At 37.8% G+C, this 26,111-nt stretch overlaps 1 protein-coding gene across 1 annotated transcript in view; it reads left to right on the top strand.

The window, feature by feature from the left end:
- The first annotated feature begins 4,860 nt into the window (after nt 1-4,860).
- Nucleotides 4,861-26,111, top strand: part of RIF1 (replication timing regulatory factor 1) — a 52,074-nt gene continuing 30,823 nt past the window's right edge. Inside the window, exons 1-15 of the mRNA XM_043992569.1 lie at nt 4,861-5,295; nt 5,540-5,656; nt 6,468-6,546; nt 10,919-11,015; nt 11,720-11,850; nt 11,949-12,043; nt 15,091-15,280; nt 18,172-18,264; nt 19,232-19,370; nt 20,248-20,399; nt 21,004-21,124; nt 24,510-24,683; nt 24,918-25,028; nt 25,343-25,405; nt 25,669-25,769. Of these exons, the coding sequence (XP_043848504.1) occupies nt 5,550-5,656; nt 6,468-6,546; nt 10,919-11,015; nt 11,720-11,850; nt 11,949-12,043; nt 15,091-15,280; nt 18,172-18,264; nt 19,232-19,370; nt 20,248-20,399; nt 21,004-21,124; nt 24,510-24,683; nt 24,918-25,028; nt 25,343-25,405; nt 25,669-25,769 (1,653 nt within the window). The 5' untranslated portion in view covers nt 4,861-5,295; nt 5,540-5,549. The remainder of the gene's footprint in view (nt 5,296-5,539; nt 5,657-6,467; nt 6,547-10,918; nt 11,016-11,719; nt 11,851-11,948; nt 12,044-15,090; nt 15,281-18,171; nt 18,265-19,231; nt 19,371-20,247; nt 20,400-21,003; nt 21,125-24,509; nt 24,684-24,917; nt 25,029-25,342; nt 25,406-25,668; nt 25,770-26,111) is intronic.

Here is a 26,111-nt window from a genome sequence, read left to right as displayed (position 1 = left end):
GAATACATTCAAATTTGTAAATGGATCTGTGATCTTTTAAGTATGGGATTACAAACCCTTTCACCAGTATAGACTATAATCCCTCCATACATGTTCATTTTGTACAGTGTTTTTGTACGGCTTTCAAGATATGTATTTTTCACTAGAGGTTGTCCTTTCCGTTGGTTCTTTTTAATATCTCAGGGCTACAAATGCACCATTCTGATTCTGTATTATCTTTTCATCTCCAGACCTCAAAGTACCTCCTTGTCTATTTCTGCATGGCCTTGATAAAGTCTTTTGTAATATGATTAACATTTCTAGAGCACTTTACAAACGTTACCTCATTTTGTCCTTACAACAACCCTAGGAGGTAGGTGCTACTTTTATCCCCATTTTATAGGAACATGAGACAAACTTACTTGACCACTCTATCCCAGTGTTCTTCCCTATTTCATCATCCACATCAGGTCCTCTAATTGTGGATGTACCCCAAGGCACTGGACTGGTCCCTTTTTTCTCTACATTCTTTCACCTGGGCACCTCACCAGCTCCCTAGGTTTAATAGCCATCTCTATGCAGATGATTCCCAAACTCTATATCTGATGTAGGAAGCAAAAAAAGGGGTTAACAGAAAAACCTAAGACCTGAGCTCTGACTTAGATGTGAGCTCCAAGAGGGGCTATAACTTACAGACCCCAGCTCCCAAAGGAATTAATGGATAATTTAAAATCTGGGAAACAAGTCAGGACCTAGGTTCTTGTTACCCACATCAATCACCACCCATAACAAGAACATAAAAAGGCAGGTCATAAAGACCTTAACTATAACAAAGACATAAGAGACAGCCTATAGAAATTTTAATTGAGAAATGTTAAACAAGGCCTGAAAATGAAAAATACAGGGACATTCTGACCTTGGCAAATTGAGGTAACATGCGCAGAAAAAGCCAAATTTATGCCCAGATTCACCTTATGACATGTAAACCCCCAAAACACACCTCCATGGAAAAAGGTACCCGCCTCCGGGGTTGGTTTAAACTCCCAGGAAATCCAAATTAGAATTAGCCCTCCCTTGTACCTCCCTAAAGTAGAGATTATTATAATGAGACTGATAATCAATTTATGCATACTATAAATATAACTCTTTCCTTTCCCTATTTGAGAGACACTTCTGTAGTGCTCTCCCTGTGTTCACTCACAGCACTGCAATAAAACTTGGGAAACTGAGTCACTGAGTCTTGTAATTCTTTTGGGACGACTCACGATCAATTTGACCCTAAATCCATCCCACATCATATCCACCCCAAATCTCTCTCATGAGCTCTAATTCAGGGCTTTTTGTTCATCCTCACACATGACACTCCCTCTAACATCTCCCTGCCTTTTCACTGGCTGTCCCCCAAGTGCCTGGAATGCTCTATGTTTCTCATCTTATGGCAGCTAGGCGGAATAGTGGATTTAAAAATCAGAAATACTCACGTTCAAATCCTGAATCAGACCTTTACTAGCTGTAGTCACTTAATTCTCCCTGCCTTAGCTGCTTCACCTGTAAAATGGGGATAATAATAGCACCTCCAGGGGCTGTTGTGAATATCAAATGAGGTAATATTTGTAAGGCACTTTGCAGATCTTAAAAGTAGTATTACCTCAGCCTCCTCGAATTTGGGGCTTCCTTCAAAATTCTGCGCAAATGGCACCTTCCAATGTCATCATTACAATTGCATAGGTTTTCTTGGTTCATTATTGCTGTTATTCTTACCCTTTATGGTTTTGTACTCATGTTATAGAAGTATATTTAATGTGACTCTGGGCAAGTCACTTAACCCTCACTGCCCTGAAGAAAAAAAAAAAGTATACTTAAAACAACTTTTTAGTTTCTCTAGAAATATTAAGAAATACTATTTCTCAAGCATAAAACTCTTTCTAGGCTTTTCCCTTGGGCAAAAGGGAAGAACAAAGGGTCTTCTTCTAAAATGGAGTAAAGGTAATAACTAAACTCCTCTCTAGATGAGATTATTGCCTTCCCACTCATCTGAAATGCCTGGTGTCAGGCCCCACCTGAGGTCCGCAACACCTCTTTTGAAATTCAAAGGTAAGCTATTGAGCACAGAAAAGGTCTAAGAAGGAACTGAGTGGTGTCTCTTCTGGAATGTTAAGCTGTTATAACTGTGTTATAACAATCTTTGTTCAAGATTGCTATAAATGTTACCTGAAATCTTCTTGGGGCAAAGAGTAAAGTGGAAGAAGGGAAGGAGGGACCATGCCAGTTTGTACATCTCTCTCCAAAACAGGAATGAGTTGGATGTAAAATTTTTTTAATTTTTCTGGCAGAATTGAGCCTAAATCACAGAGTACATTACTATATAAGCTTTATTTATTTATTTTTAATAGTGAATATTCTTTTTCCTGGTTCTGCTTATTTCACTTTGTCATATTTAATAGAGTTAAGCAAAACCAACCTACAGGGACAATGTGTTTTTTATGTTTCAGTGTTTTTGCTGTTCAGTCATATCTGAATCTATGTGATCCTATGGACTTGGTCCACGGGGTTTTGCAAAATACTGGAGTGATTTGCCATCTACTTCTTCAGTGTGTTGCCATTTTACAGATGAGAAACTGAGGCAAATAGTTAGGTGACTTGCCCAGGGTCCCACAGCTAACAAGTGCCTGAGGCTGAATTTGAACTTAGTTCTTCCTGATGTCTGGCCCCATGTTCTATCCATTGTACTACCTAGCTGCCTAGGAGATTCTTTTTTTTTTTTTTTGTGGGGCAATGGGGGTTAAGTGACTTGCCCAGGGTCACACAGCTAGTGTCAAGTGTCTGAGGCTGGATTTGAACTCAGGTACTCCTGAATCAAGGGTCGGTGCTCTATCCACTGCGCCACCTAGCTGCCCCCCCAGGTGATTCTTTTAATCAACTTTTTTTGTAAGTACTACTACCTTTTTTAAAAACTCTAAATGCACACAACGTTCATGTTTTTATGTTTCAGTGTACTATTGCTGATTTCTGGTACTACTACAGAGTCCAGCTATCAAGTCCAACTTTCCCCATTCCCTCTAAATACTGCCCTTTCCCTTCTATTTTGCACAAGTCCCTAGAAGCCAAAATAACTTGTTCAAAGTCACAGTTATTGGCAAAGTTGGAATTAGAAATTGACTCCAACTTCATTGTTTTCAATACAACAAATTCTCTCTGTACATGTTCCAACTGCCCTGTTCCTTCTTTTGTTAAACTACAAAATGCTGTCCATTTTAAATGGTTGATTCCTCTTCAGTTTTTTTTTGGGGGGGGAGGGGAGATTGAGGGTTAAGTGACTTGCCCAGGGTCACACAGCTAATAGGTGTCAAGTGTTTGAGGTCGGATTTGAACTCAGGTCCTCCTGAATCCAGGGCTGGTGCTTTATCCACTGCGCCACCTAGCTACCCCATTTTGTTATGCTGAATGCATAAAATGCTTTGGAAAATCCAAGTGCCAGAAAAATTAACATGTTTATATTATACTCTCAGAATTTGACAATATCCTAAATAAGGTTTAAAAATATTTAAATGCTACACTTTCAAAAGAAAACTGAATATGCATTTGTAGGTTACTTGTAAACAGTGATTTTAACAAAAATGAGTGCTTTTAAAAACTTTGTGAATTCCTTAAGAACAGAGATGGTCTTTTGCCTCTTTTTGTAACCCCCAATCTTGGTAGCTGCTTGTTTATTGAGAAATATTTTGATAACTGTATTTCCGTGTAATTGGTTTCCTTTGTAATCCTTTCTTATTTTATGTATTCTGAAAAGGAGTCCACAGGCATGACGAGACTGCCAAAGGGAGCCATGACAAAAAAAAGTTAAAAGTTGGGGGTAGTGGAGAGAGTGTGATCTTGGGCTAGGTTGCCTGTCAATTCTGAAGGCCACCCTCCAATTCTAGAAGTTATAGAGCAAGTGCATTTGTGCTTAGGTGGATGGAATTTTCCAATAGGAAGGAAGGAAGGAAGGAAGGAAGGAAGGAAGGAAGGAAGGAAGGAAGGAAGGAAGGAAGGAAGGAAGGAAGGAAGGAAGGAAGGAAGGAAGGAAGGAAGGAAGGAAGGAAGGAAGGAAGGAAGGAAGGGGAGGGAGGAAGGAAGGAAGAGAGGAAGGGAGGGAGGCAGGGAGGAAGGAAGGGAGGGAAGGAAGAGGGAAGAAGGGAGGGAAGGAAGAGGGAGGAAGGAAGGAGGGAGGGAGGAAAGAGGGGAGAAAGGGAAGGAGGGAGGAAAGAGGGGAGAAAGGGAAGGAGGGAGGGAGGAAGGATAAAGAGAAAGAAAACAGGTAAGGAGAAAAGCTGGAAAGGAGAAGAGAGGACAAAATAAAACAGAGTAAGGAAGGAAAAAAGGGAAAGAAAGAGAATTAGCATTGCACACAGTTGTCATTCACTAAGACAAAGTTGAAGGTCAATCACTTGCGCTCTCTGGGCCTCAGTTTCCAGGGCGAGGGAGTCAGACTATGCTATTTAAGTAAGAATGAATGATTAATTGGGGTGGGGGGAAGTCTGTTGCTCTGCATTCCACCTAAGGTATAACCCAACCTCAGTCATTCCACCATCTTTAAAAAGCAGCAATCAAATAAAAATTTAAGAGATGGCGCCTTACAGGCAAAAGATGAACATGCAGGGTACCATAAGCCCAAGGAGATCGACTGGGGGCGGGGTTGGCGGGGAGCAATCGATGACTTCTCCGCTCCTCAGGCTCCGGCCTCGATTGGTTCGGGCATCTCTTTCCCGGACTTTCCTCTCGCAGGAGCTCGGCTCCCGCGCACTCAGAGCTTTACCTCCCTCCTGGACCCTCCCCTTCCCCCCCCCATTTCCTCCCCCCGCCGCCATTTTAGGCTGGGCCGGAACCAGCGACTGGCGCGCTCGCGGGAACAGCTAGAGGGCGGACGTCCTCACTGCCGCCGCTGCTACCGAGTCGGAGCCGGAACCGGAGCCCGCGCCGAAGCCCGGGGATCACGCGGGTCACGTCGGCGGACGGGGTTCCCGCGGGCGGGGGACACACGGTTGGCCGGGGAGAAGCGTTCGGGAGAGGCGCCGCGCCGCGCCCCATCCCACTCCGCTCTCCACCGGGGCCTGACGCGCCCTCCCACTGGTCCCTCCTCCCGCCCCATGCCCGCTTCGGGCGCCTCCCCCTGTTGAAAAGAGCCCGGGAAATTCTCACGTCGTCGGCGCCGGACGCGGGTGTCTGCGGCTGCGGGGCCGGCGCGTGTGCTGAAGAGCGGCCAGGTGGGGGGGCCGCTTGGTTTGACCTCCCCCCACCCCTCGGAGATCAGGACGCGGGAACGCGGCTTGAGGGCGGGTGAGTGTAAAGGAGGGGGCGGGGAAGGACCGGGCGGGTACACGCACGTGTGCGTGTGTGTGTGTCCGCGGGTGGGTGTGCATGTGCGCCTGTCTTGGTACACGCGCGCAGTGGGGTGCGGGTGCTGCTGCTGGGGGTTGGGGGCCGGCCGTGCGCGTTTCCGGGGCGCCGCTGGGGGCGGGGGTGTAGGGTCGGCTCACAGTGACGGTCCCCTAAGTTCCCCCCACCCCTTCCCCCACTAAAGTGTAGCCATCATGACCGCCGCCCGGGACTGTAGCCCTCTGACCCCACTGCTGGAAACCCTGGAGGATGCCACCGCCTCTGTGGGCGAGCAGGTGGATGCCTACCTGACCCTGGCCAGGTAAGTCTCAGTTTACCTGCTTTCTACCTGCTAACTTTCTACGCAGTTCCCCAGCCAAGTGAGCCCCGATATCTCCTTTCTCCCGTTCATTTCCTCAAAATCTTAGGCATGGAGCGGGGAGGGGAGAGCAGATAGAAAAGGGAAGGGTCGCCTCTCAGTCAGGTTCTTAAGATCCACCTTGTGTGCTCGTCCTAGGGATGGGCCAGAGGAGGTCAGGTGAGAGGTTAAGAAGAGAGTGTGTGTGTGTGTGTGTGTGTGTGTGTGTGTTTTCGAGAGTTTGCTTGCTTCTGTCTCTCATTCATTGAGATTGAAAAGATAGTGTTTTTCAGAAAAGACTTGCCTAAGAGGGTTAGTTTATGTCTGGGTGAACAGATTCATACATTTGTAATTATTTGTGCAACTGTACCATTCTTTTTGAATGTTGCAAAGTATTTTTTGAAAATTTAGTTGCAAAATTAGTTAGAATATTTTTTTGAAATTATGTATAGAAGTTTTATCACATTAGTAAACCCCATTTTTTTAGACAATAGCTTTATTTTAATATTCCTGATTTGTAAGCTGGTAACATCTTTGTACAGTATTTGAAGTTTTATCACTTTATCATTTGAAAAGTATTCTGAAGTTTTAATTTTACAGGCTTACAATCTTAGATCTTGGTGGTGTGTCACTAAATGTCTACTAATATGAGTACTGTGTATTTCAGGCCAAGAATGACTTAAGAATGAAAATATAAGTCTTATTTAAGAAAGGAATCAACATTTTTAGTAAGTGTAAGAGTGATTAAATTTTTTCCTCCCCCATATTCTTGAAGTCGACTGACTGGAGAAGAAGGAAAAGAATTCATTGTAGAAATCAAGAAACAGCTTCCTCGCCTTTATAAAGCATTTAAGGTTTGTAACTCATGAAGTTCATTAAAATGTTTTACCTTTATTTTCACAACTATTTTCACAGTAAAACTATTAATATTGTTGGGCGGTTTAAGTTAGAAAGTAACAATTTTACTGTATAATTACGTTTGGATTTAAAATTGAAGGGACCTTAGAGGACATCCAGTCAAACCTCTTTATAGATGAAGAAACTAAAGAGTTTAAATGACATGTCTAAAGTCACACTGTTAAGTAGCAGAGCTGAGATTCTGACTCCAAATCAAGTATCCTTCCACTGCATGGAAGGTATCTCCAACTCATAGGATTGGTCTTGACATTGACCACAGACTATGGAGGACTACATATTAGGGCACTTGAAAAACACCAAAAGCGTCCTGGTAAATATTCAGTATGCTTCTATCCTCACAAACAGGGAATTTGCTAACTATTTAGTTTGTTAAACGCTTACCATTTTTAAGTATTACATTTTAACATAGCTCTATTCTTTTTTTTTTTTTAACATTTTATATTTGAGTTCTCAGTGACTGGAGGTGATGTTTTATGGCCTGCACTAACACTGACATTTAAGGTCCTCAATCTTCTACCTTTGTTTATGCTAGATCCCTTTGCAGTGAATAGAGCCACACTTGATAATGTTGAAGTGATAAGTAATGGGGGAAAGGGGGGAAGTAGGGGGGAAGTAAGGAGACAATCAGTATAAAATATCAAGTACTTATATCTATAAGTAAATACTTAATGTTTTTTCCCCATTTGAGGAAACTCCTTGAGAGCAGGGACTACCTATCCTTTCTAACTAACTCCCAACATGTAGTAGAGCAATAAATGAACCAGACATTGAGGGCCTACCATATATTTGTTCTTTGTTATGTAAATGTGGAAATATAAGACTTATTCCATGTCTGCCAGGAACTTAAAAGTTTACTTGGGGGAGGGGGGGGGCGGCTAGGTGGCGCAGTGGATAAAGCACCGGTGCTGGATTCAGGAGTACCTGAGTTTCAAATCCGGCCTCAGACACTTGACACTAGCTGTGTTACCCTGGGCAAGTCACTTAACCCCCATTGCCCCGCCCCCCCCCCCCAAAAAAAAGTTTACTTGGAAAGTAGAGTTGTAGCATAAAAATTATAAAGGGCTTGCCCCCAAATGGGGAGTCTCTTGGTCTCAAAGTTCTAATTGAGTTCAATTTGTTTGCTACTAAGCCCTCTTTTTCTAATTTGCTTTTATAGGGTTTGGGGAGTGGTAGCACCCCTGGGAGTGGCATGGGGTTGCTTTCCTTAGTGTCATGACAGTTGGTCCAGTGCCTCGAATAAAAGGACCATAACTGTCCTGCCCACTTAGACATTGGAAGAAATTTTAAATTAACTCTTTATATGAGGGGGTTTTAATTCTATAGAACTCCAGAGAAGGGAGGAGGGGGGAAATTTTTAGAGAAGTCTATAGATATATCGCGTAGTATTTCCCACACCTCATAGAAAGCCATCATTTTGAAGAATTTTTAAAAAGAGGAAGAAAAACTTGCAAAACTAATCAATATATCAGAATTTTTTGATAGGTTGTATGTTCCATACCCATTTCCATTCCCCCTCTTTCCCCAACCTCTGCAGTGAAAGATGGATGCCTTCTTTTTTTTCTCTTGGGGACCAAGATTGGTCATTATAAGTTTGCAACATTCAATTTTGATTAATTTTGTTTCCTATTTAACTTGTCATATATATTTTTCTATTTCTGCTTATTGTATTAGCAATGTTTCTTGGAAGTCTTTATGCTTCCCTGTATTTATAGTAATGTATTACACATTTGTACCACATTGGTTAGCCATTCCTCAGTTGGTGAATAGCTACTTGATTTCTTCCACTTTGTTTCAAAAAAAGTGACTTTTGTTTTTTGTCAATGAGCTTCTTCGGATATGTATTTGGTGGGCACACTAATGGGAGTAGTTATGAATTGGTACAGTCATAGATGGCATGTGTCACCTGGACCTTGGAGAATGAGTCTGATTGAGAATAGGCAAAAGTAGAGAAAGAAGCAAAAGCATTTCAGGAAAGGAGAGAATCGTGTGTACAAAATGGGAAATGAGTGTTGGATATTTCAGTAGAAAGTGCTGAGTCTTGCCTAGGAAGAACAGAAAGTTCGTGTCTGGGAATAATGAGAAATTTAGTGATACCAGGATAGTGAGATTTATGGAGGGATGTTTTGGATGTTAAAGACTGATCACTTTAGAGCAAAGCTGCTTAAACTGTGGCTCACAACCCTATATGGGGTTGAGTAACTGAATGTGAGGGTTGTGAAAAATTTGGCAACTATAAAAGGTTATGAATACCTATTTTATATACCTGGGGTCACATAAAAAATTTCTTAGGCAAAATGGAAAAAAATTAAGAAGTCCTGATTTAGAGGTAGGTAGAGGGGCATCTTCAACATTTTTTAAGTATAAGTGTGTTGGAAAGAATTGATGCTTAAGCAAATGTAGTCTTACATGTATAGAGTAATAGGGGATTGATCACCAAGTGGTTATTATAGTATATATAGTATATGGTATATATAGTAGTCAGTGGTGAATTCCTAGGCTAGTTTGTGGGAATGGAGATGAAGGAATCAAATGAAGATTCAAAAGAATTGTGAGTAGCTGTGATATATAAATAAGGGCTGAGGAATAGAAGGAATTTCCCGTATTTATCTTCTATACCTGTCCTCGTCCTTTTTTTTTTTAAGGCAATTGGGGTTAAGTGACTTGCCCAGGGTCACACAGCTAGTAATTGTTAAGTGTCTGAGGTCAGATTTGAACTCACATCCTTCTGAATCTAGGGCTGGTGTTCTATCTACTGCGCCACCTAGCTGCCCCAGCCTCATCCTTTTCTTGATGCAGGAGAATAGTTCTCTAACTTCTCTAAAGCTGATCTTTTTATACATTTGCTTCAGTTCCTTAAGTACCTCTGGCTTACACTTTAACTTTTTCCTTCTCTGCATCTTCACTATCCTTCTCTGCTCTGCTAGTTTTTTCTCCTTTGCTTTCAAACATGCATTAATATCCTATATCTAAGTGGGAGGACACTATGAGCCAGGTCCTCCTAACTCCAAAAATATTCCTTATACCACCTCCCTGTCCCTATCTTACTTAGATTTCTTCTCTTATTTTCTGTCTCTTCTCCCTACCTCCCACCCCCTGTTCAGTCTGCAAGAAAAACCACTGAGGCAGAGCTCTGAGCCAATGGCCCCCTCTAATGAGGTCGATCTCAGATTTTCCTCACGATCTGAGATGCCTTCTTTCTCCAGGACCTTAGTTTTATAGTACTTGATACCTGGACAATACAGGTGAAGCAGACCAAAAATACAGAGTCTCATTCGTTGATAAACCTTGCCCGTGACACTCTAGGAGGGTCTCCCCAAAATACAGAATCCCATTGGTGGCAAACAGGTTAGTGAGTAGACTTTAACAGACCTATTTTGGCCTGTCAAGTGGTCTTACCAAGGCAATGAGCTCACCCATGGACTGGGACAAAGTCATACCATAGGCTAGCAACTCATTGGCTATGTGCTCATGGTCATCTCCCCATGTTGAACAGTAGAAGGATGACAAAAGGATAGAGAGGCAACAAAATTAGCTGGGGGACTTTCCTTGTAATTGAGTCACCTCTGTCATGCTCAGTTTGGTCTCCATTAACAAAGGAAAACAAGGGTGGAGGACTAGTCTTTTTGTGGATCACCACAATCTAGGTGCATAGAGGGCAGTCCTCTAGGCAATGCAGAACCAGAAGGGCCAGTTAGTCCGAGGGGGAAAAGGGAGAGATTGACCAGTACATGGACAGGAGCCATTGGGGGAAGTCCCCTTAGACAGGTATGTCTTATAGAGTATGATGATGCAATCCTTTTCTTAGTAACTTATTCCCTCCAGTCCATTTAATTAGGTTCAGATGTCCCATCTCATATAGTTCTCCAATCTCTGAAACATCCTCTGATGCAGTCCTGTGATCCTCTGGAGATCTCCCCTCACAGACACACTGGAATAGATGGTGTTTCAGAGCAGTTTCTAGTGAATTTCTTTCTCCAGTTGAGGTCACTAGCAGAGATCCCCTTTTCTGTTAAAATTTCTTTAACAAAATAGATATTAATACTTTTGTTTGCAAATGACAGTAAAAAAAAGTTTGCAATGACAGTAACAAGGTCAATGACAGCTAGCTCAAACCTCATAGCACTAATATGAACAGCAAATTAGGAACCTTTCTAGCAATGTGTATCTCATTGATTATGATGTGTTTTATGAATTGATTTCAGTGTCTTAGCACTTATTGTCATCTTATAATTAATAGCTATCTTAAAATGTTTTGTTAATTTATTTCAGTATAATTTCAAGTTGACATTTTGGTTGTATTTTTTTCAGACTCACATTTCTAGTCAAAACTCAGAGCTGAATAGTGCTACTCTACAAGCTATGGGGTTTTGTTTATATAACCCCCAAATTACTTCGGGATTAACAGGTATAGAAAATTACTTGACTTTGAATTTTCAGAATTTCATAAGAGAAATGCCTTTGTTAGTATTGTGCTGTGTTGTCTTTGGACCTTTGTAAATCTTTTAATTTTTGGTTTTAAGAAGATACAGGGGGGGGGCAGCTAGGTGGCGCAGTGGATAGAGCACCAGCCCTGGAGTCAGGAGAACCTGAGTTCAAATCCGGCCTCAGACACTTAACACTTACTAGCCCTGTGACCCTGGGCAAGTCACTTAACCCCAATTGCCTCACCCCCCCCCCCCCCAAAAAAAAAGAAGGTACAGGTAGTAGTTCTTATTACAAACATTTTCTTCTGTCCATGGGGCAGCACAATACATCTAAGACATAACATATTGTGCTTGAACTCTTAACATGCCCTAGAAATTATGAATTTGCAGTGCCAAATGTGTTTTGAAATTATTACAATTGCACATTGTAAAGCTATCGTTTCAACTGAAATCTAAATCTATCACTGCTGTTCTCTGTATATGTTTGCGTGTTTTTTATTGTTTTTCTGCTTATGTGATGTGAGCTTGCTGTTTGTGGAATAGGCCTGAAGTAGCCTGAAAATCTTTGTTCTTTTAAAAAAAAAATTAGTAGTAGTCCAGTACAGTGAGTTTTATGGCTTTAAAGTATGTTGTATAATCAACAAAACCCAAATTTTAAATGGTTTTTCTTCTCCCCCCGCCCCAGAAAAAGAAATGCAAGAGCTGCTTTCACAGTTGACTGATATTGCTACAAAGAGTACAGACAAAAACACACGTACTCGCGCACTTTGGGTAATGTCTAAACAGACATTTCCCAGTGAAATTGTTGGCAAAGCGGTAGGTGTGGTTTTTTTGTTTTTGTTGGTTTTTTTTGTACTATTTATTATGCATATTGAAATTTGACTCGATTATTTCTCTATATGTATCTTTTCTAGGTATCCAGTATAATTACCATGTTAGAAGTAGTATTTAATAAGGTGGATGTGCATTCTATGGTGGTCGATTACGAAGCACTAAATGTTATCATACGGTATGCATATTTTAATGTCATGCTTATTAACATAATTTTAATAACACTTAGGTAATTGAAGGAGTAGACTACTAACATATTAGGTATTTCATTGCCCAGATCTCAGTTATTGGTTGACATGTGCTCTAGAGTAGCCTTTCACAAACATTGGGACTGAGATTTCTTGAGTAAAATATGATGATGCATTAGCACATGTAGGAAACCTACTGCTTTGCTTTCTGTCACTTGTACACAGTATGCTTATGCAGCTGGAGTGAATGGTAGGATGTAGTACTGGGATATATATGGGATTGGTGACTGCAAGTTGGGCACTATCCATATTATGTATTCTTTTCTATTATCTGCTGTGTCAAACCTAAGTATTTATTAAGCAACTACTATGTGCTAGGCATTGTTTTACACCCTGAGGATTCAAAAAGAGGACAAAAACAGCTCTTGTTCTCAGGAGGCTCACAATCTAATGGGAGAACAACAAGCCAATCTGTGCAAACAAGCTTATATGCAGGATATGTAGGAAATAATTAACAGGGGGAAGGCACTAGAATCAAGAGGGGTTAGGAAAGGCTTCTTGTAGAAGATAGGATTTTAGTTGAGACTTAAAGTCAGGCTCCAATAGGTGGAGGAAGAACATTCCAGGCTTGGAGGACAGCCAGAGGAAATGCCCATAGCTTCAAGATAGAGTTTCTTGATTATGAAACAGCAACAAGTGTCGCTGGATCAGACAGTATGCTGAAGGCCCAAGGGAGAAGGGGCATAATTTATGAAGGGATTTGAATGTCAAAGGATTTTGTATTTGAGCTTGGAGGTGATTGGGAGCCACTGGAGTTTGAGTAGAGGAGTCCCATGGTTGGACCTGCTTTTGAGGAAGATCGCTTTGACAACTGAATAAAGGATGGATTGGAGTGGGGAGAGACTTGTGGCAGGCAAACCCATAAGCAGGTAATTGGAATAGTTGAAGTGTGAGTTGATGAGAGCCTGCACCATGGTGAGGGAATATCAAATGAGAGAAAGGGACATATTTGAGAGACCTTGCACAGGTGAAGTTGACAGACAGGTCTTGGCAATAAATTAGATATGAAGAGTGAGAGGTAGTGAGGTGTTGAGAATGACACTTAAGTTTTGAGCCTGAGAGACTTGGACAGTATTGTCCTACACAGTAATAGGGAATTTTGGAAGGAAAGAGGATTTAGAGGGGAAGGTAGTGGTTTCAGTTTTGGACATGGCTGAGTGTCAGTTGTCTACAAGATACTCAGTTTAAGACGACTCAAAGGTAGCTTGAAGTGTGAGATAAAAGGTAAGCAGAGACACTTGGGAAGGATAGGCAATTTTGAGAATCATCAGCACTGTTGTTGTTTTCAGTCTTGTCTGACTCTTGGTGACCCCTTTGGGGGTTTTTTGGCAGAGATACTAGAATGGTTTTCCATTTCCTTCTTTAGCTCATTTTACAAATGAGGAGACTGAGGCAAACAGGGTTAAGTGACTTGTCCAGGGTCACATAGCTAATAAGTATCTGAGGACAGATTTGAAGTCAGGAAGATCAGTCTTCCTGATTTCAAGCCCAGCGCTCTATCCATTGTACCACCTAGCTGTCCATTAGCATAAAAATGATAATTAAATTAATGGAAGTTGATGAGATCACTAAGTCGAGTAGTATAGAGGGAGAAGACCCAAGACAGAGCCCTGTAGGTACCCATAGTCAGTGGGTGTGATCTCAAGGATCCAGCAAATGAGACATAGGAAGAGTGGCACCTGTAAAATATTACATAGTAAATTACATAGTTTTAAAAATAATAGTGGCTTAAAAATACATCTTTTGTTTATATTTCAAATTTGTGAGACAAAGGCATTACAGCATGTTTGCTGACATGTTTGGCTAATCTCATACAACTATTCAACTGGAATCTAGTTGACAACTAGATCCCAGAATATTTTTTGTACATTGTGAGAATAAATTTGCTAATTCCCTAGTGTTATTTGTCCAGAGTCTCTGTTTCTCTAACTTATGTCATATCCCCCCCTTTTTTGCCTGCCAAATCTCATAACTTATTTTCTCCTCTTTGCCTTTTTGTACCTTGGGACATTGGTGGCTACCTGTTCTTTCTTGCTGCTCCTGTAGTTTCCGTGATATTGCTCTCTGACTTTTCCCCTTAGTCTCTTCCTGGATCATCATAGGGTTCCTCCTTTCTTCTCCCTCCTTCTATCTTTTCTTCTCTTATTCTTCTCTCTGCCCCCCCTTCCCATTCAGTTATCTTTGCATCTATGCACAGATGCCTCCTAAATGTGTATGTAAATATACAAAGAAAGATATATCTTTGTACAGAGAGATCCTAATTGTTCCCTTGAAATCTAGTGCTGCGTCTCCAGCTTCCTACTTAACTAACCCCTTTTTTAAAGTCACAGGATAAGTGTCATTTTCTTTCTTAAAGACCTTAAGTGGTTCATATAAAATATAAACTGTTAAAGTAGTTTTTAAGGTCCTTGATAGCATTACTTTACATTACTGTTTTTCCAGTCTTATTTCACCTTAATCTCCTTCATGCATTCTGTATTCCAGGCAAACTCCATTAGTAGTTGTCCTTAACCATTTTCTGTTTCTGAAATGTATTCTATTCCCATATCATTTCAATCTTCCAAAGCTCAGATCAAATGCTACCTCCTTTTAAAGTCTTACTTGATTCCTGTCCCCTCCCACCAGTTGTTAGTATTTTTCTTCCTACTGAACTTACCGTGTATTTCTTGTATGTGTCTTGTAGCTTTACACTCCTTGACAAAAACAAAAATTTTCTTCTTTCCATCCTCAGAACCTAATAAAGTAGGTATTTAATAAATGTTTGAATGAAGTTGAATTCTGGATATAGATTTTGAAGGTTACAGATCTTTGGAAACACATGCAGCTTTAGTCACTAACCTCTAATGTAATATTAATATTGGCAAGGTAATTTTCTTGAGAACAATTTACTGATCAATTGTAAATAAGTTATCAGTTCATACTTAAATATTTGCAGTTACACAAACTTTTCCTAAACATTTATTTCTATTCTTAACAGACTAATAGAGCAAGCCCCTATTCAGATGGAAGAAGAAGCGGTGAGGTGGGCAAAGTTGATAATACCTTTAGTGGTGCATTCAGCACAAAAGGTACATTTGCGGGGAGCAACTGCACTAGAGATGGGAATGCCATTGTTGCTCAAGAAGCAGCAAGAAGTAGCAGCTGTTACTGAGCAGCTTATGACAAGTGTAAGTGATAATTTTAAGTTTTTAAAAACAGAATCTTCACTATTTCTTTGTTTTCTTTTAATAGGGCAATGAGGGTTAAGTGACTTGCCCAGGGTCACAGCTAGTAACTGTCAAGTGTCTGAGGCCGGATTTAAACTCAGGTCCTCCTGACTCCAGGGCCAGTGCTTTCTCCACTCTGCCACCTAGCTGCCCTTAAGATTCTATTTTTAGGGCAGCTAGATAGCTCAGTGGATTTGATTTGATAGCTCATTATACTGAAAAATAGTTTTTGGTAATTTCATCTGTGGTACTTTGTTGTGTGTCAAGTAAGGTTTTTCATATTTGTTTCAATGTTTTGTGTTAATTTTAAATGTTTTATTTTTTTAATCTTAAGCATGAAATATTTATTTAATGATAAGTCAAAAGCAGGAATAATCATAACATTTGTTTAATAGAAGACAAAAAAATCCTTTATTCCTGTTTTTGTAAGAAAAAAAAAATCAAAATAGTCCACACATAAAACTGGATTGTACACTCCCACAAATACAGTGTTCTTGAGGAAGAAAGTATACACACAACAACCTAACAGGGAACTACGTGAGTGGGGAAACCCATGTATCTGGTAGCAAGTTACAACTGTGACTATAGTACTTAATCGTTGGTACCTTCAGGAACAATGTGCATCACACAAAGCCTCTTTTTCACTAGCTGCTATTTTTGTCTGGTCCTATGACCATACTACTTGGCTAATATTCTTCTCTTGAGCACATGCAGCAGTGACAGTCTTTTTGCTCACAGCTATTCTTTTTTTTCCATATAAATATTTTATTATTTCCCAGTTACATTTAGAGATAATTTTCAACATTTGTTTTTATAAGATTTCTAGTTTCAAATTTTTCTCCATCCCTCCCCTCCCCAAGACAGCAAGTAATCTGATATTGGTTTTATATGTACAATCGCATTAAACATATTTCTTCATTAGTCATGTAATGAGAGAAGAATCAGAGCAAAAAGGAAAAACAACAAAAACAATAGAAATAATATGGTTTGATCTGCACCCAGATTCAACAGTTCTTTTTTTTTTTTTCTGGATTTGGAGAGCATTTACAATTTTAAATGTTTTATAATGGGTTATACATACAAGAATCTTGATTGGAAAGGAGCTTAAAACATGATTTATTCTAACAATTATACTAAGGAGTAATGGCCACAATAGAGTGCTTTGAGGTTTGCAAAGTATTTTATACATGTTATGTCATTTTGGTCCTCACTTTAACCTTGAAAGATAGGTGTTGTTATTATCCCCATTTTACAGATGAGGAAATTAAGGCTGAGAGAGTTCCTAGCAGGATTTTGAATTCAGGTCTTCTTACGCCTGAGTCCAAGGAGTCTTTTAAAAACATATTAGTACATTTGTTAGGTGTTGGAGGTAAGGTTTTTAGGTTAAAATCAATGCCCTCATGATGTTTACAGTAAGGGGAATAGGATACTGCATAAAACAGCATAGGCTAAGTGCTTTTTGAGCAGTGAAAGTGCTCTGTGAAGATTACATTCCTTGTTCTGACTGAATCAGATTACTTTTCCAGTTTACCATGTTTCCTTGTTAACAAGATAACAATTGGTAACATGAATTGACCGGGGGAAAAAACTTCATTACCTAGTGGCTAACCTGTCCTCACCTTGGACAGTAGATTCAAGAATCAATATATCAAAGCCTTTCTAGCTTTATGTAAAACCTGCCAGTTATTCCATTAGAATAACCTAATAACCTAGAGTCACCTCACTATGAAATGGGCCCATCATGTCAAACTCAAATTGAAAAGGAACCACAAACTAACATTTCTATGTTGTATTGTATTTTTATTTATTATGTTAAACGTTTCTCAATCATGTTTTATTCTTATTTGGGCCCTACGGGAAAGTTATGAGGGCTGTGTCAACTTTGACACCTCTGAGATAGGCAATTGAAGTATTTCATTTAATGCTGACTTTTCTGTGTGGGTAAAATGAGTACCTCCACATTGTATCATCATTACTTACATCATTTATTGAGTGTGCTGCTTATGGGAATGATAGAACATTAAACTTGTATTTTGCATTGATATTTTTTTTAAATAATGAAAATTCTTAAGAGTGAGATACCTTTTGGCAAAGCCTGCATCTGCTAAAGGCTTCTGTGAAGGATTTCTCATGTATAAGATTACATGCTAAGAATTTTACACAAGGATAATGGATATAAGTGATAGGTATGAAGTAGGCAATAATCTGAATGCCATAAAGAGACAGTAAGGCTAAGAGCCTCACTATTCCCCTTCACCCCTACTCCTTCATTTCCCATGAAGAATTGCTATGTTATCTGTTTTTCAAGCCAGCATTACCTGTATATGTTTTGATAGGTTTCAGCTCATATTAATGTTAACTATAAAAAGTATATTTTGATAAAGTTTTTTTAGAGACTTGCTACACTTGGCCCAGACCCCGTGATATCTTTAAATTAAGGAATTGAGGGGCAGCTAGGTGGCGCAGTGGATAGAGCACCGGCCCTGGAGTCAGGAGTACCTGAGTTCAAATCCGGCCTAAGTCACTTAACCCCAATTGCCTCACTAAAAAAATAAAAATTAAATTAAGGAATTGAGAATATCAAGTCTATTGTGAAATATTGAGTAATTTAGTTGCTCTATGTTAAATGTGTAGATTTGTGCCAGGCTTTGCTAACATCATTCATTTAGAGAATTATTTAGAAAATAATTGAAAGCACATAAAATACTTTACAAATGTATTTATTAAACTGAAATTTTCTTAATTGGTTGGTAGTGATGGGTGAATAAATTGCTTTATTTTCTAAGGTTCTAGCTGTTTTAAAAATTCTTTCACCACCCACTTTTTTCCCATAAAAACATTTTTTTTTCCAGAAACTGATTCCAGAACTACAAAAACTATTCCTAAGTAAAAATGAGACATATGTGTTGAAATTATGGCCTTTATTTGTTAAACTTCTTGGAAAGGTAAGAGCTATGCTTTATCAGGATAATATATTCTTAGTATGTTCCTGACTTGGGGTCATGACATTTGCTCTTGTTTTATAAAATTCAATTTTTTAATTCTCAACTTAAAATACACAAATAAAAAGTTCTCAAAATGACAAAAAATGTAAAAAGGATTATATATGAAGCCTTGAATCTATTCCATATAGCTTGCTTTTAAGAAAAGTGCATATTAAATATTATTTCCAAAGCTGTCCTGCTTGTGCCTTCTTTTAAGCTTATGTTCTCTTTGAATTTAAAAATAAAGTTTTAATTGCCCTCTTTTGCATTACTATTTTTAGCTCCCCATTGCAGTCTTCTCCCCATTAAAAAATACTTGTAAAACTAGTAAAGCAAAATAATGCTAGAATGGCCTTATCCAAAAACATATTTTTTTCCTGTACCATTGGTCAGGAGGTAGGTATTGGTTATCTAGTTATGGTTAACTATTGCTATGACAAGAGTTGTTAAAAATTTTCAAAGTTGTTTTTCTTTACAGTTCTCTTCTGTTCTTTTTACTTTGCATCAGTTTATACAAGTCTGTCCAGTATTCTATAAACATAAATAGCTTAACATTTTTTAAAGTCTTTACACAGTTTTCTCTATTTATTTGAATATTTATATTGAATATCATTTTATCATGTTGGTAATTTCCTATAGCAGAGTAATACTACATTATATTCATGTACCACAGTTTATTGTGACACTTCCCAATCAGTGGGCACCAACTTTGTTTCCAATTCTTTGCAAATACAAAAAGTGCTACTTAAAGATTTTGGTGTTCGGCGGTACTTTCTTATCGGTTACTTCCTTGGGTTATGTTTTGCTGCACAATTAGTTTTGCACATTTAAAATCTTCGCATATTACTATAGGCACTCTTCCTGTGCTCTTTTCAAATAAATGCAAATACTTTAAAATTTTGTACTTTTGGTATTTTGTTACCTTTAGACTCTTCATCGAAGTGGGAGTTTTATCAATTCATTGTTGCAGCTAGAAGAACTTGGATTTCGCAGTGGAGCACCTGTGATAAAGAAAATTGCTTTTATTGCTTGGAAAAGTTTGATAGATAATTTTGCATTAAATCCAGGTAAGGTAAATAGTTTTAAACATTTGAATTTTTTTAAATTTACTGCCAACTAAAGAAGAAGTTAAATCTTCTAGTCTTAATTCTTTTAAATTTAGGGTTTTTAAATGCTGATGTGTCTGTTACAGTGGCTTAAATATAGTTCAGAATTTTTTCCTTTAAATCCTTGTATAAAACTTGGTTGTGGCCCATAATCAGTAGTAGCAGACAGCAAAGGGATTGCTGGATGGAAAATGAGGCAGACCAAGGTTCTGTTCTGATCCTAAATGTGCCATCATGGTCAAATCACTTATCCTCTGAGTTTCCTGATCTGTAAAATGGAGATAATACCTGTGGTACCTATTTCACAGAAAATTATAAAGCTCAAATTAGTATGTTAAAGTACTCTTTGCAAATGTAATAGGACCTGAACTTGTACTGCTTCATTTTAGTGGTATAACATGTTATTTTGATGGCTCACATACCATCCATTGGTGTCATTAAAATGCTTTGCTACTTATTTAACATAATAGGAGTTTAAAGAAAGGAATGAGTGAAGTAGTGCTGCAATACCCTTGCCATTAAAGACTTTATTGGAAATATATACAGGTTAACGTATCAAACACTGAATGGAAGAATCAGGAATAGTTAGTCAAAGCTAGTCTTGAGACATGGTTATAGTAATCTATCTGAAAACTCATCCTCTGAATAATTGAATTGACTGTGGAATGATTTTAAGGAGTTTTTTCTTTTATAGGTAAATCTTTTATGGAAAATTATTAAATAGATGTATACCTTTACTTTAACTTAAATTTACTAAATATGCTACTTTAAACAGAAATTAATGAATAATTTATCTCATTCAACTGTATATTTTTAATCTGTTCTTAAAAATCTAAAGATATACTGTGCAGCACAAAGCGACTCAAGTTGCTAATGCAGCCTTTGAGCTCTATCCATGTGAGAACAGAAGCTCTGGCACTGACAAAACTGGAAGTTTGGTGGTATCTACTAATGAGGCTTGGACCTCATCTTCCTACAAATTTTGAACAGGTAACAAAACATGGAATATGGACTGTTGTATTTTGACTACTATATGCGTTCTTGTCAACAAAAGTTTTTAAATAAGTTACGTTGCATTTTCTATTGTATAAAAAGTGCCTGACTTCTTAACAATTAGGAATTATGAGATAACCCTGTGCTAGCTAGAGAAGATGTTGTTCTTTACAACAAATACCTTGGACAAGCAATGAACTAAACCTAGAATTGTGACCTTTTTAATTAATGCAGATATTGTCAAATGCTAAGTTTCATGGCTTTTGCTATGAATAAAATCAGTGACAATTGAAAAATTCTTGAGTTTTCTTGTTTAATTTGAGAAGTTTTATCGTAGACCACTCATATGTTTGTGGATTCTTGGAGAGTAGTCTCTTTCCAAATTGAATGTTTTATATTTTGTCCTTTCTTTGCTTTACTTCCCTATTTTTAATGTTTGGCTGATAGAACTTAATATTAATAATATTATTAATAAGCCCAAGTCAGTTAGTGGTATATTTCTGTGGATTGAGAAAGTGAGATTGGAACATCTAAACATGCTTCAATAGAATTGCATCGTTTAACAGCTAAATGTACATTGTTTCCATTTTACTCTACATAGGTTTGTGTACCCTTGATTCAAAGCACAATAAGCATAGACTGCCATACTGTATCCCAAGGAACTCCATCCCGTGGAGCAGCTAATACAGGCTTAAACTCTGTTACTCCTAACCAGAAATCAGGTACAGGATAGACTTGAAATTGTCCATTTAAATCCATTACTTCAAAAGCCAGCTTCTATTTAGCTTGGTTGGTCTTATTATTAAAGCTTTTTTCTAATCGCAGATCCTGCTGTTTGAAAAATTCTGCTTATGTTCTTGATTAGTTGGAGCTTAAAGTACGGTTATGCTGGGTTACATAATGATGTACATATAGATTTGTGTTTTGGTTTTTTTAGTGAGGCAGTTGGGGTTAAGTGACTTGCCCAGGGTCACACAGCTAGTAAGTGTTAAGCATCTGAGCCCAGATTTGAACTCAGGTACTCCTGACTCCAGGGCCGGTGGTGCTCTATCCACTGCACCACCTAGCTGCCCCTAGATTTATTTTAATAATACATATTTGATATTTGAGATGAACAGCTTATATAGAATCCTAGAAAAGTGAACACAGGAGTATCTTAGGAACAGACTAATTATAAATAGTTCACTTTCAGCAGTTATTAATGCAGTAGAAATTTGTTCCTTTAATTGTTTTTTGATAGCAGTTACCTTTAAGCATAAAGAAATATATGAATGAAAGCAGTTAAAATGGACATTGCTATATATAATAGAACCAAAAAAAAAGAATTGTTCAATCTGTATCTTTCAAAGTGATCCTGCTTCTCTGTGCTTCTTCCCTGGCCTTTCTACCATTCTCTTCTGCTGGTTTAAAAAAAAAAGATGCCATAGTTAACTTCCTTATCAGCTATCATTTTATTATTCTCAATGAAATGTCATTTTCATTTATAAATAAATATCTCTTATTAAATGTTAGGTCATTATTGATGGGGGGGTTTTTGTTTTGTTTTTATACCACCTTCATTTCTGAAAATCTCTATCCAGGGAGCTATCCCTTGGACAGAATAGTAATAAGAGAAGGGGGGAAAAAAGGAAATGGTTGCTGAACACCACATCATTTGAATATGAAAGTATGTATAGTATTGCACACCCATAGGCCCCTATATCTCCAGCAAAGAAAGGGAGCTGCATTTTTTCATCTTCTTGAAGATTAGGTTCAACATTAGCTTTCAGTGTTAAAAACCTTGCCATGTTATGCATTATTATACAGTAAAATACTATTTATAACTTAGCAATTAGAAACAAACATTTTTAGTATTCTTCTTTTTCAAGTTAAAAAGTGCTAAACAGAATCAATATCAAAGCAACTACCTAAGATTTACAAAATTCTGGTCATGAAATTTTGGTTGCAGTAGGGGTTAAAAAAATAAATTTGAATATAAGAGTAGTAATTGGAGAGTAAATCATTTACTCTTCTTTGAAAAGTTTACTTCTTAAACATTTTTATATGTAATTTTACTTTTCCTGCAATCTTCAAACTAGGTCTTTAAAATTGTAGGAATTAGAACTGGGTTTTATTTACTATAAAGGGTGTATCCACTGCCTTAATGTGTCCTATTTGACACTGGTAGAAGAAACTACTTCTGTTTCATCTTTCAGAAGCACTTCTTGTTTCATTAAGAAGACTTAGTTTGAGTTTGGGGGGTGGCTAGGTGGCACAGTGGATAAAGCACCGGCCCTGGATTCAGGAGTACCTGAATTCCCTGGGCAAGTCACTTAACCCCCATTGCCCCACCAAAAAAAAAAAAAGACTTAGTTTGTCAATATGGGTTTCTGTAATGGAGTCTGGGAGAGTATGAACTCATACCAACAAAATACATGTAACGTGTAAAATATACACAAATAAATGTTTGTGCTTGCTCTACTTAAAGGCCTTTGATCAGAGAATACATTAGGAAGATGATTATAACTGTGAATGATGTTGGGAGTCATCAAGGACAGATGATTATAGTAGTCCTTAATTGGAAGGAGTCAATGTAAGAGTTATTGTGGAGGTAGCTGGTAGTTGTGAAATGTGGGAGATGAGGCCAAAAGAAGAATTAGATGAACCTGAATAACTGGAAACATAATGAGGAAAGAAATAGGGAATTTGGGAAAATGGGACATATTTGAAAGAAGAATGATGAGTTCACTTTCGAACATAATGAATTTACAGTGCTGGCAGAACATCCTCTCAGACAGTTAATGCATGTTAGAGCAGTTGAGATTTATCAGCATAAGGAACAACCTAGTATAGCAAAATGATTTTGCCTTCAAGTACCTGAAGCTTCTATAAAAGATAAAGGGCAGCATGTTCTGGCTTTTATTCATATAGCTGGGTAGTTAAACATTTATGTTGAAAAACCAAGTTATTTTTTCATTGGTCCTTCCAACAACTCGTGATCAAATATCACAAATGAAGATCAGAAAAATAACTTGTTCACAGATGCACCTAATTAGGTATATCCCAGAATCAAAGTTGGGTTTTCTGATTTCAAATCCAGAAGCCCAGATTCTTTCCACCAGACCAGGGGTTCTTAACCTTTTTTGTGTTGTGGACCCCTTAAATTAAGGTTTTTAAATACATAACATATACAGTTACAAAGAAATTTAATTACATTGAAATAGTTATACAAATATTAAAAAACAACTCAGTTTTACAGATTCCACATTAAGAATCCCTGCATTAGTCAAGAACGCTTATGACAGTTGTGAGCATTATTAAAGATCTTTCCTGCCCCCTCCATCAGTCTTCAGTTTACTGTAAAATTAATTTGGATTTTAAAACAAAATGTGACTTAAGCATTAAAATTGACATTTCCACAGACAGTAGAACAGATTAAAATGGTCATACATAAAATTTCCAGCATCTTTTGTACTTTTTAATCATGAAGTAAATTCAACCTGTAGCTTTCAAAGCTGTTCTGCTTTTTTTGGGGGGGGGGGGAATGGAGCTTTACTCTCAGCAGTTTATAAAAAGATGCCTCAATGATCTACTTTTTCTTTTATTTTTCAACTACTTTATTTGCTTTCTGCCCTACCCCATTAGATTTTTTTAAGACCTCCTAGCATGCAAAACAAATTGTCTGAAAAGCTATCTCATTCTGTGTCCTCAGCATATCACTTCTCTCCCCTAATGTAGAGAGCTTGCTTCATTATTTGTTTGGAACATGTACCCCAAAGAGATTAAAGAGGAAAAAAAATCCAGTGTATGCAAAAATATTTGTATCAGTTCTTTTAAAAAATATATAACAAAGAATTGGAAAATGAAGGTGTGACTATCAGTTGGAATGGCTAAACAAATTGGATTATATGAATGAGATGGAATATTATTGTGCCACTAAGAAATGACATAAAGTTCCCCAAAAGCCTGTGAAAGCTTGAATGAACTGATTATGAGTGAAGTGAACAGAACCAGAACAGTTTTATACTTTGGGTTGGTTTTTTTGTTTTTGTTTTTGTTGTTGTTTTGTTTTGTTGTTGTTTTTTTAATGTAAACTACTTACAGGAATTTTCTGATTTTTCTCTTAAGGATCTTTCCCATTTGGAACTCCTGTTACACCCAGAATGAACTTGTCTCTTAATACCAGTGGAATGGTAGCCATCCCATCCATTCAGCTTCTGGGAATTGAAATGTTACTTCACTTTTTGCTGGGTCCAGATGTTTTGGAATTTGCTAAGAAAAACAAACTTGTGCTGAGTTTAGGTATTTTTTTTCCTTAAAATATTTTTGGGATTTATACAAGTCTTATAGTGTACTTTTCAGTACTTAAAATTTAACTTTTTACATATTGCCAAACATGCAAAATTAATGTAGTCACAAAACATGGATTAATGGTAAAGTTTTGCTTTTTATTTGTTTTTAAAAATTAATTTGTTACTGAAAAATATTACAGAAAAATTCCACTTTGATTTTGTAATTATCTTTCCCCCCTTTTAGAGCCTCTTCAGCACCCTTTAATCAGTAGCCCTTCGTTCTTTTGTAAACATGCGAATATACTCATAGCTGCAGTTCAGGACAGCTTCGTTGCTGTTGGAAAAGATGCTTCTGGTAAGCTTTTTTTTTTTTTAATTTTGTTGATGCAATTGGGGTGAAGTGACTTGCCCAGGGTCACACAGCTAGTAAATATTAAGTGTGTCTGAGGCTGGATTTGAACTCAGATCCTCCTGAATCCAGGGCCAGTGCTCTATCCGCTGTGCCACCTACCTGCCCCTTCTGGTAAGCATTTAATTAGAAATTCTAGTTTATCTTTAAGAGTCTACCTTTTTTAAAAATGGTATTTGGAGACTTGAGAAAGTTCTGTGTTGTATGATTTTCCCCCTTGCTCCCCCCCCTTTTAACAAAAAATTATTCTTGTTTTGTAGATGCTATGATATATGCCATATGGAAAGATATTATTTGCTTTGTGAAGTCAGTTATTGAATCAGGTAATGTAATTATAAAGCTTACAGGAATGGCTAAACTGATATTTTCTATCACCTTCAGCTTGCAGTGAAAAATCAAAACCTTAAAGCTCATCTGTTGTTTAGACTTTTAAATGTGACTCTTTTAACATTTTATCTTTAATGTTGAAATCATTTTCTTAATGAACTCATGGTGAAGAGTTTTTTGTAAGTTCTGAGTATCTACTTGAAAACTGTTACTTGTTTTTAATGAATTTTCAACATGCTTGTGATTTCTGAATTGTTAGGTAACAAAAAAGAAAGACAGGGATCAGAAGTATTGACCCTTTTGCTACAGTCTTTGAAAAGCATAGTTACAGCTGATGCATTTCCTGTATCAAAAGCATTGGTAAGTGTTTTATTAATATTTTTTAAAACAGAAAAAAATTAGCATAAGCTCATAGTTTTTATAGAAATTTCTTATATTATTGAACAAATGGATCACTCATTTGTTGGAAAATAAATCCTGGGAAATACTATTATATATTTGCAAAATTCCCAACCTTGCTTATTATAAGCTTGCCACTGTAATTAATTTGCAATTATAACAGAAATCTTCCACTCCATAGCACCCCATCTCTCATCAGGTAACTTCTCTACTTTAGTGACAAGAACAGGGCCATCCAAAACCTTTTTTCATTTCCCCTTGTACATTCCTTTATTTTCCATTCTCACCTATCCTCTCATCCTT

This window comes from Dromiciops gliroides, chromosome 3 (genome assembly GCF_019393635.1).
Source record: "Dromiciops gliroides isolate mDroGli1 chromosome 3, mDroGli1.pri, whole genome shotgun sequence".
NCBI lineage: Eukaryota > Metazoa > Chordata > Mammalia > Microbiotheria > Microbiotheriidae > Dromiciops > Dromiciops gliroides.
This window is presented reverse-complemented; position numbering and strand designations above follow the sequence as displayed.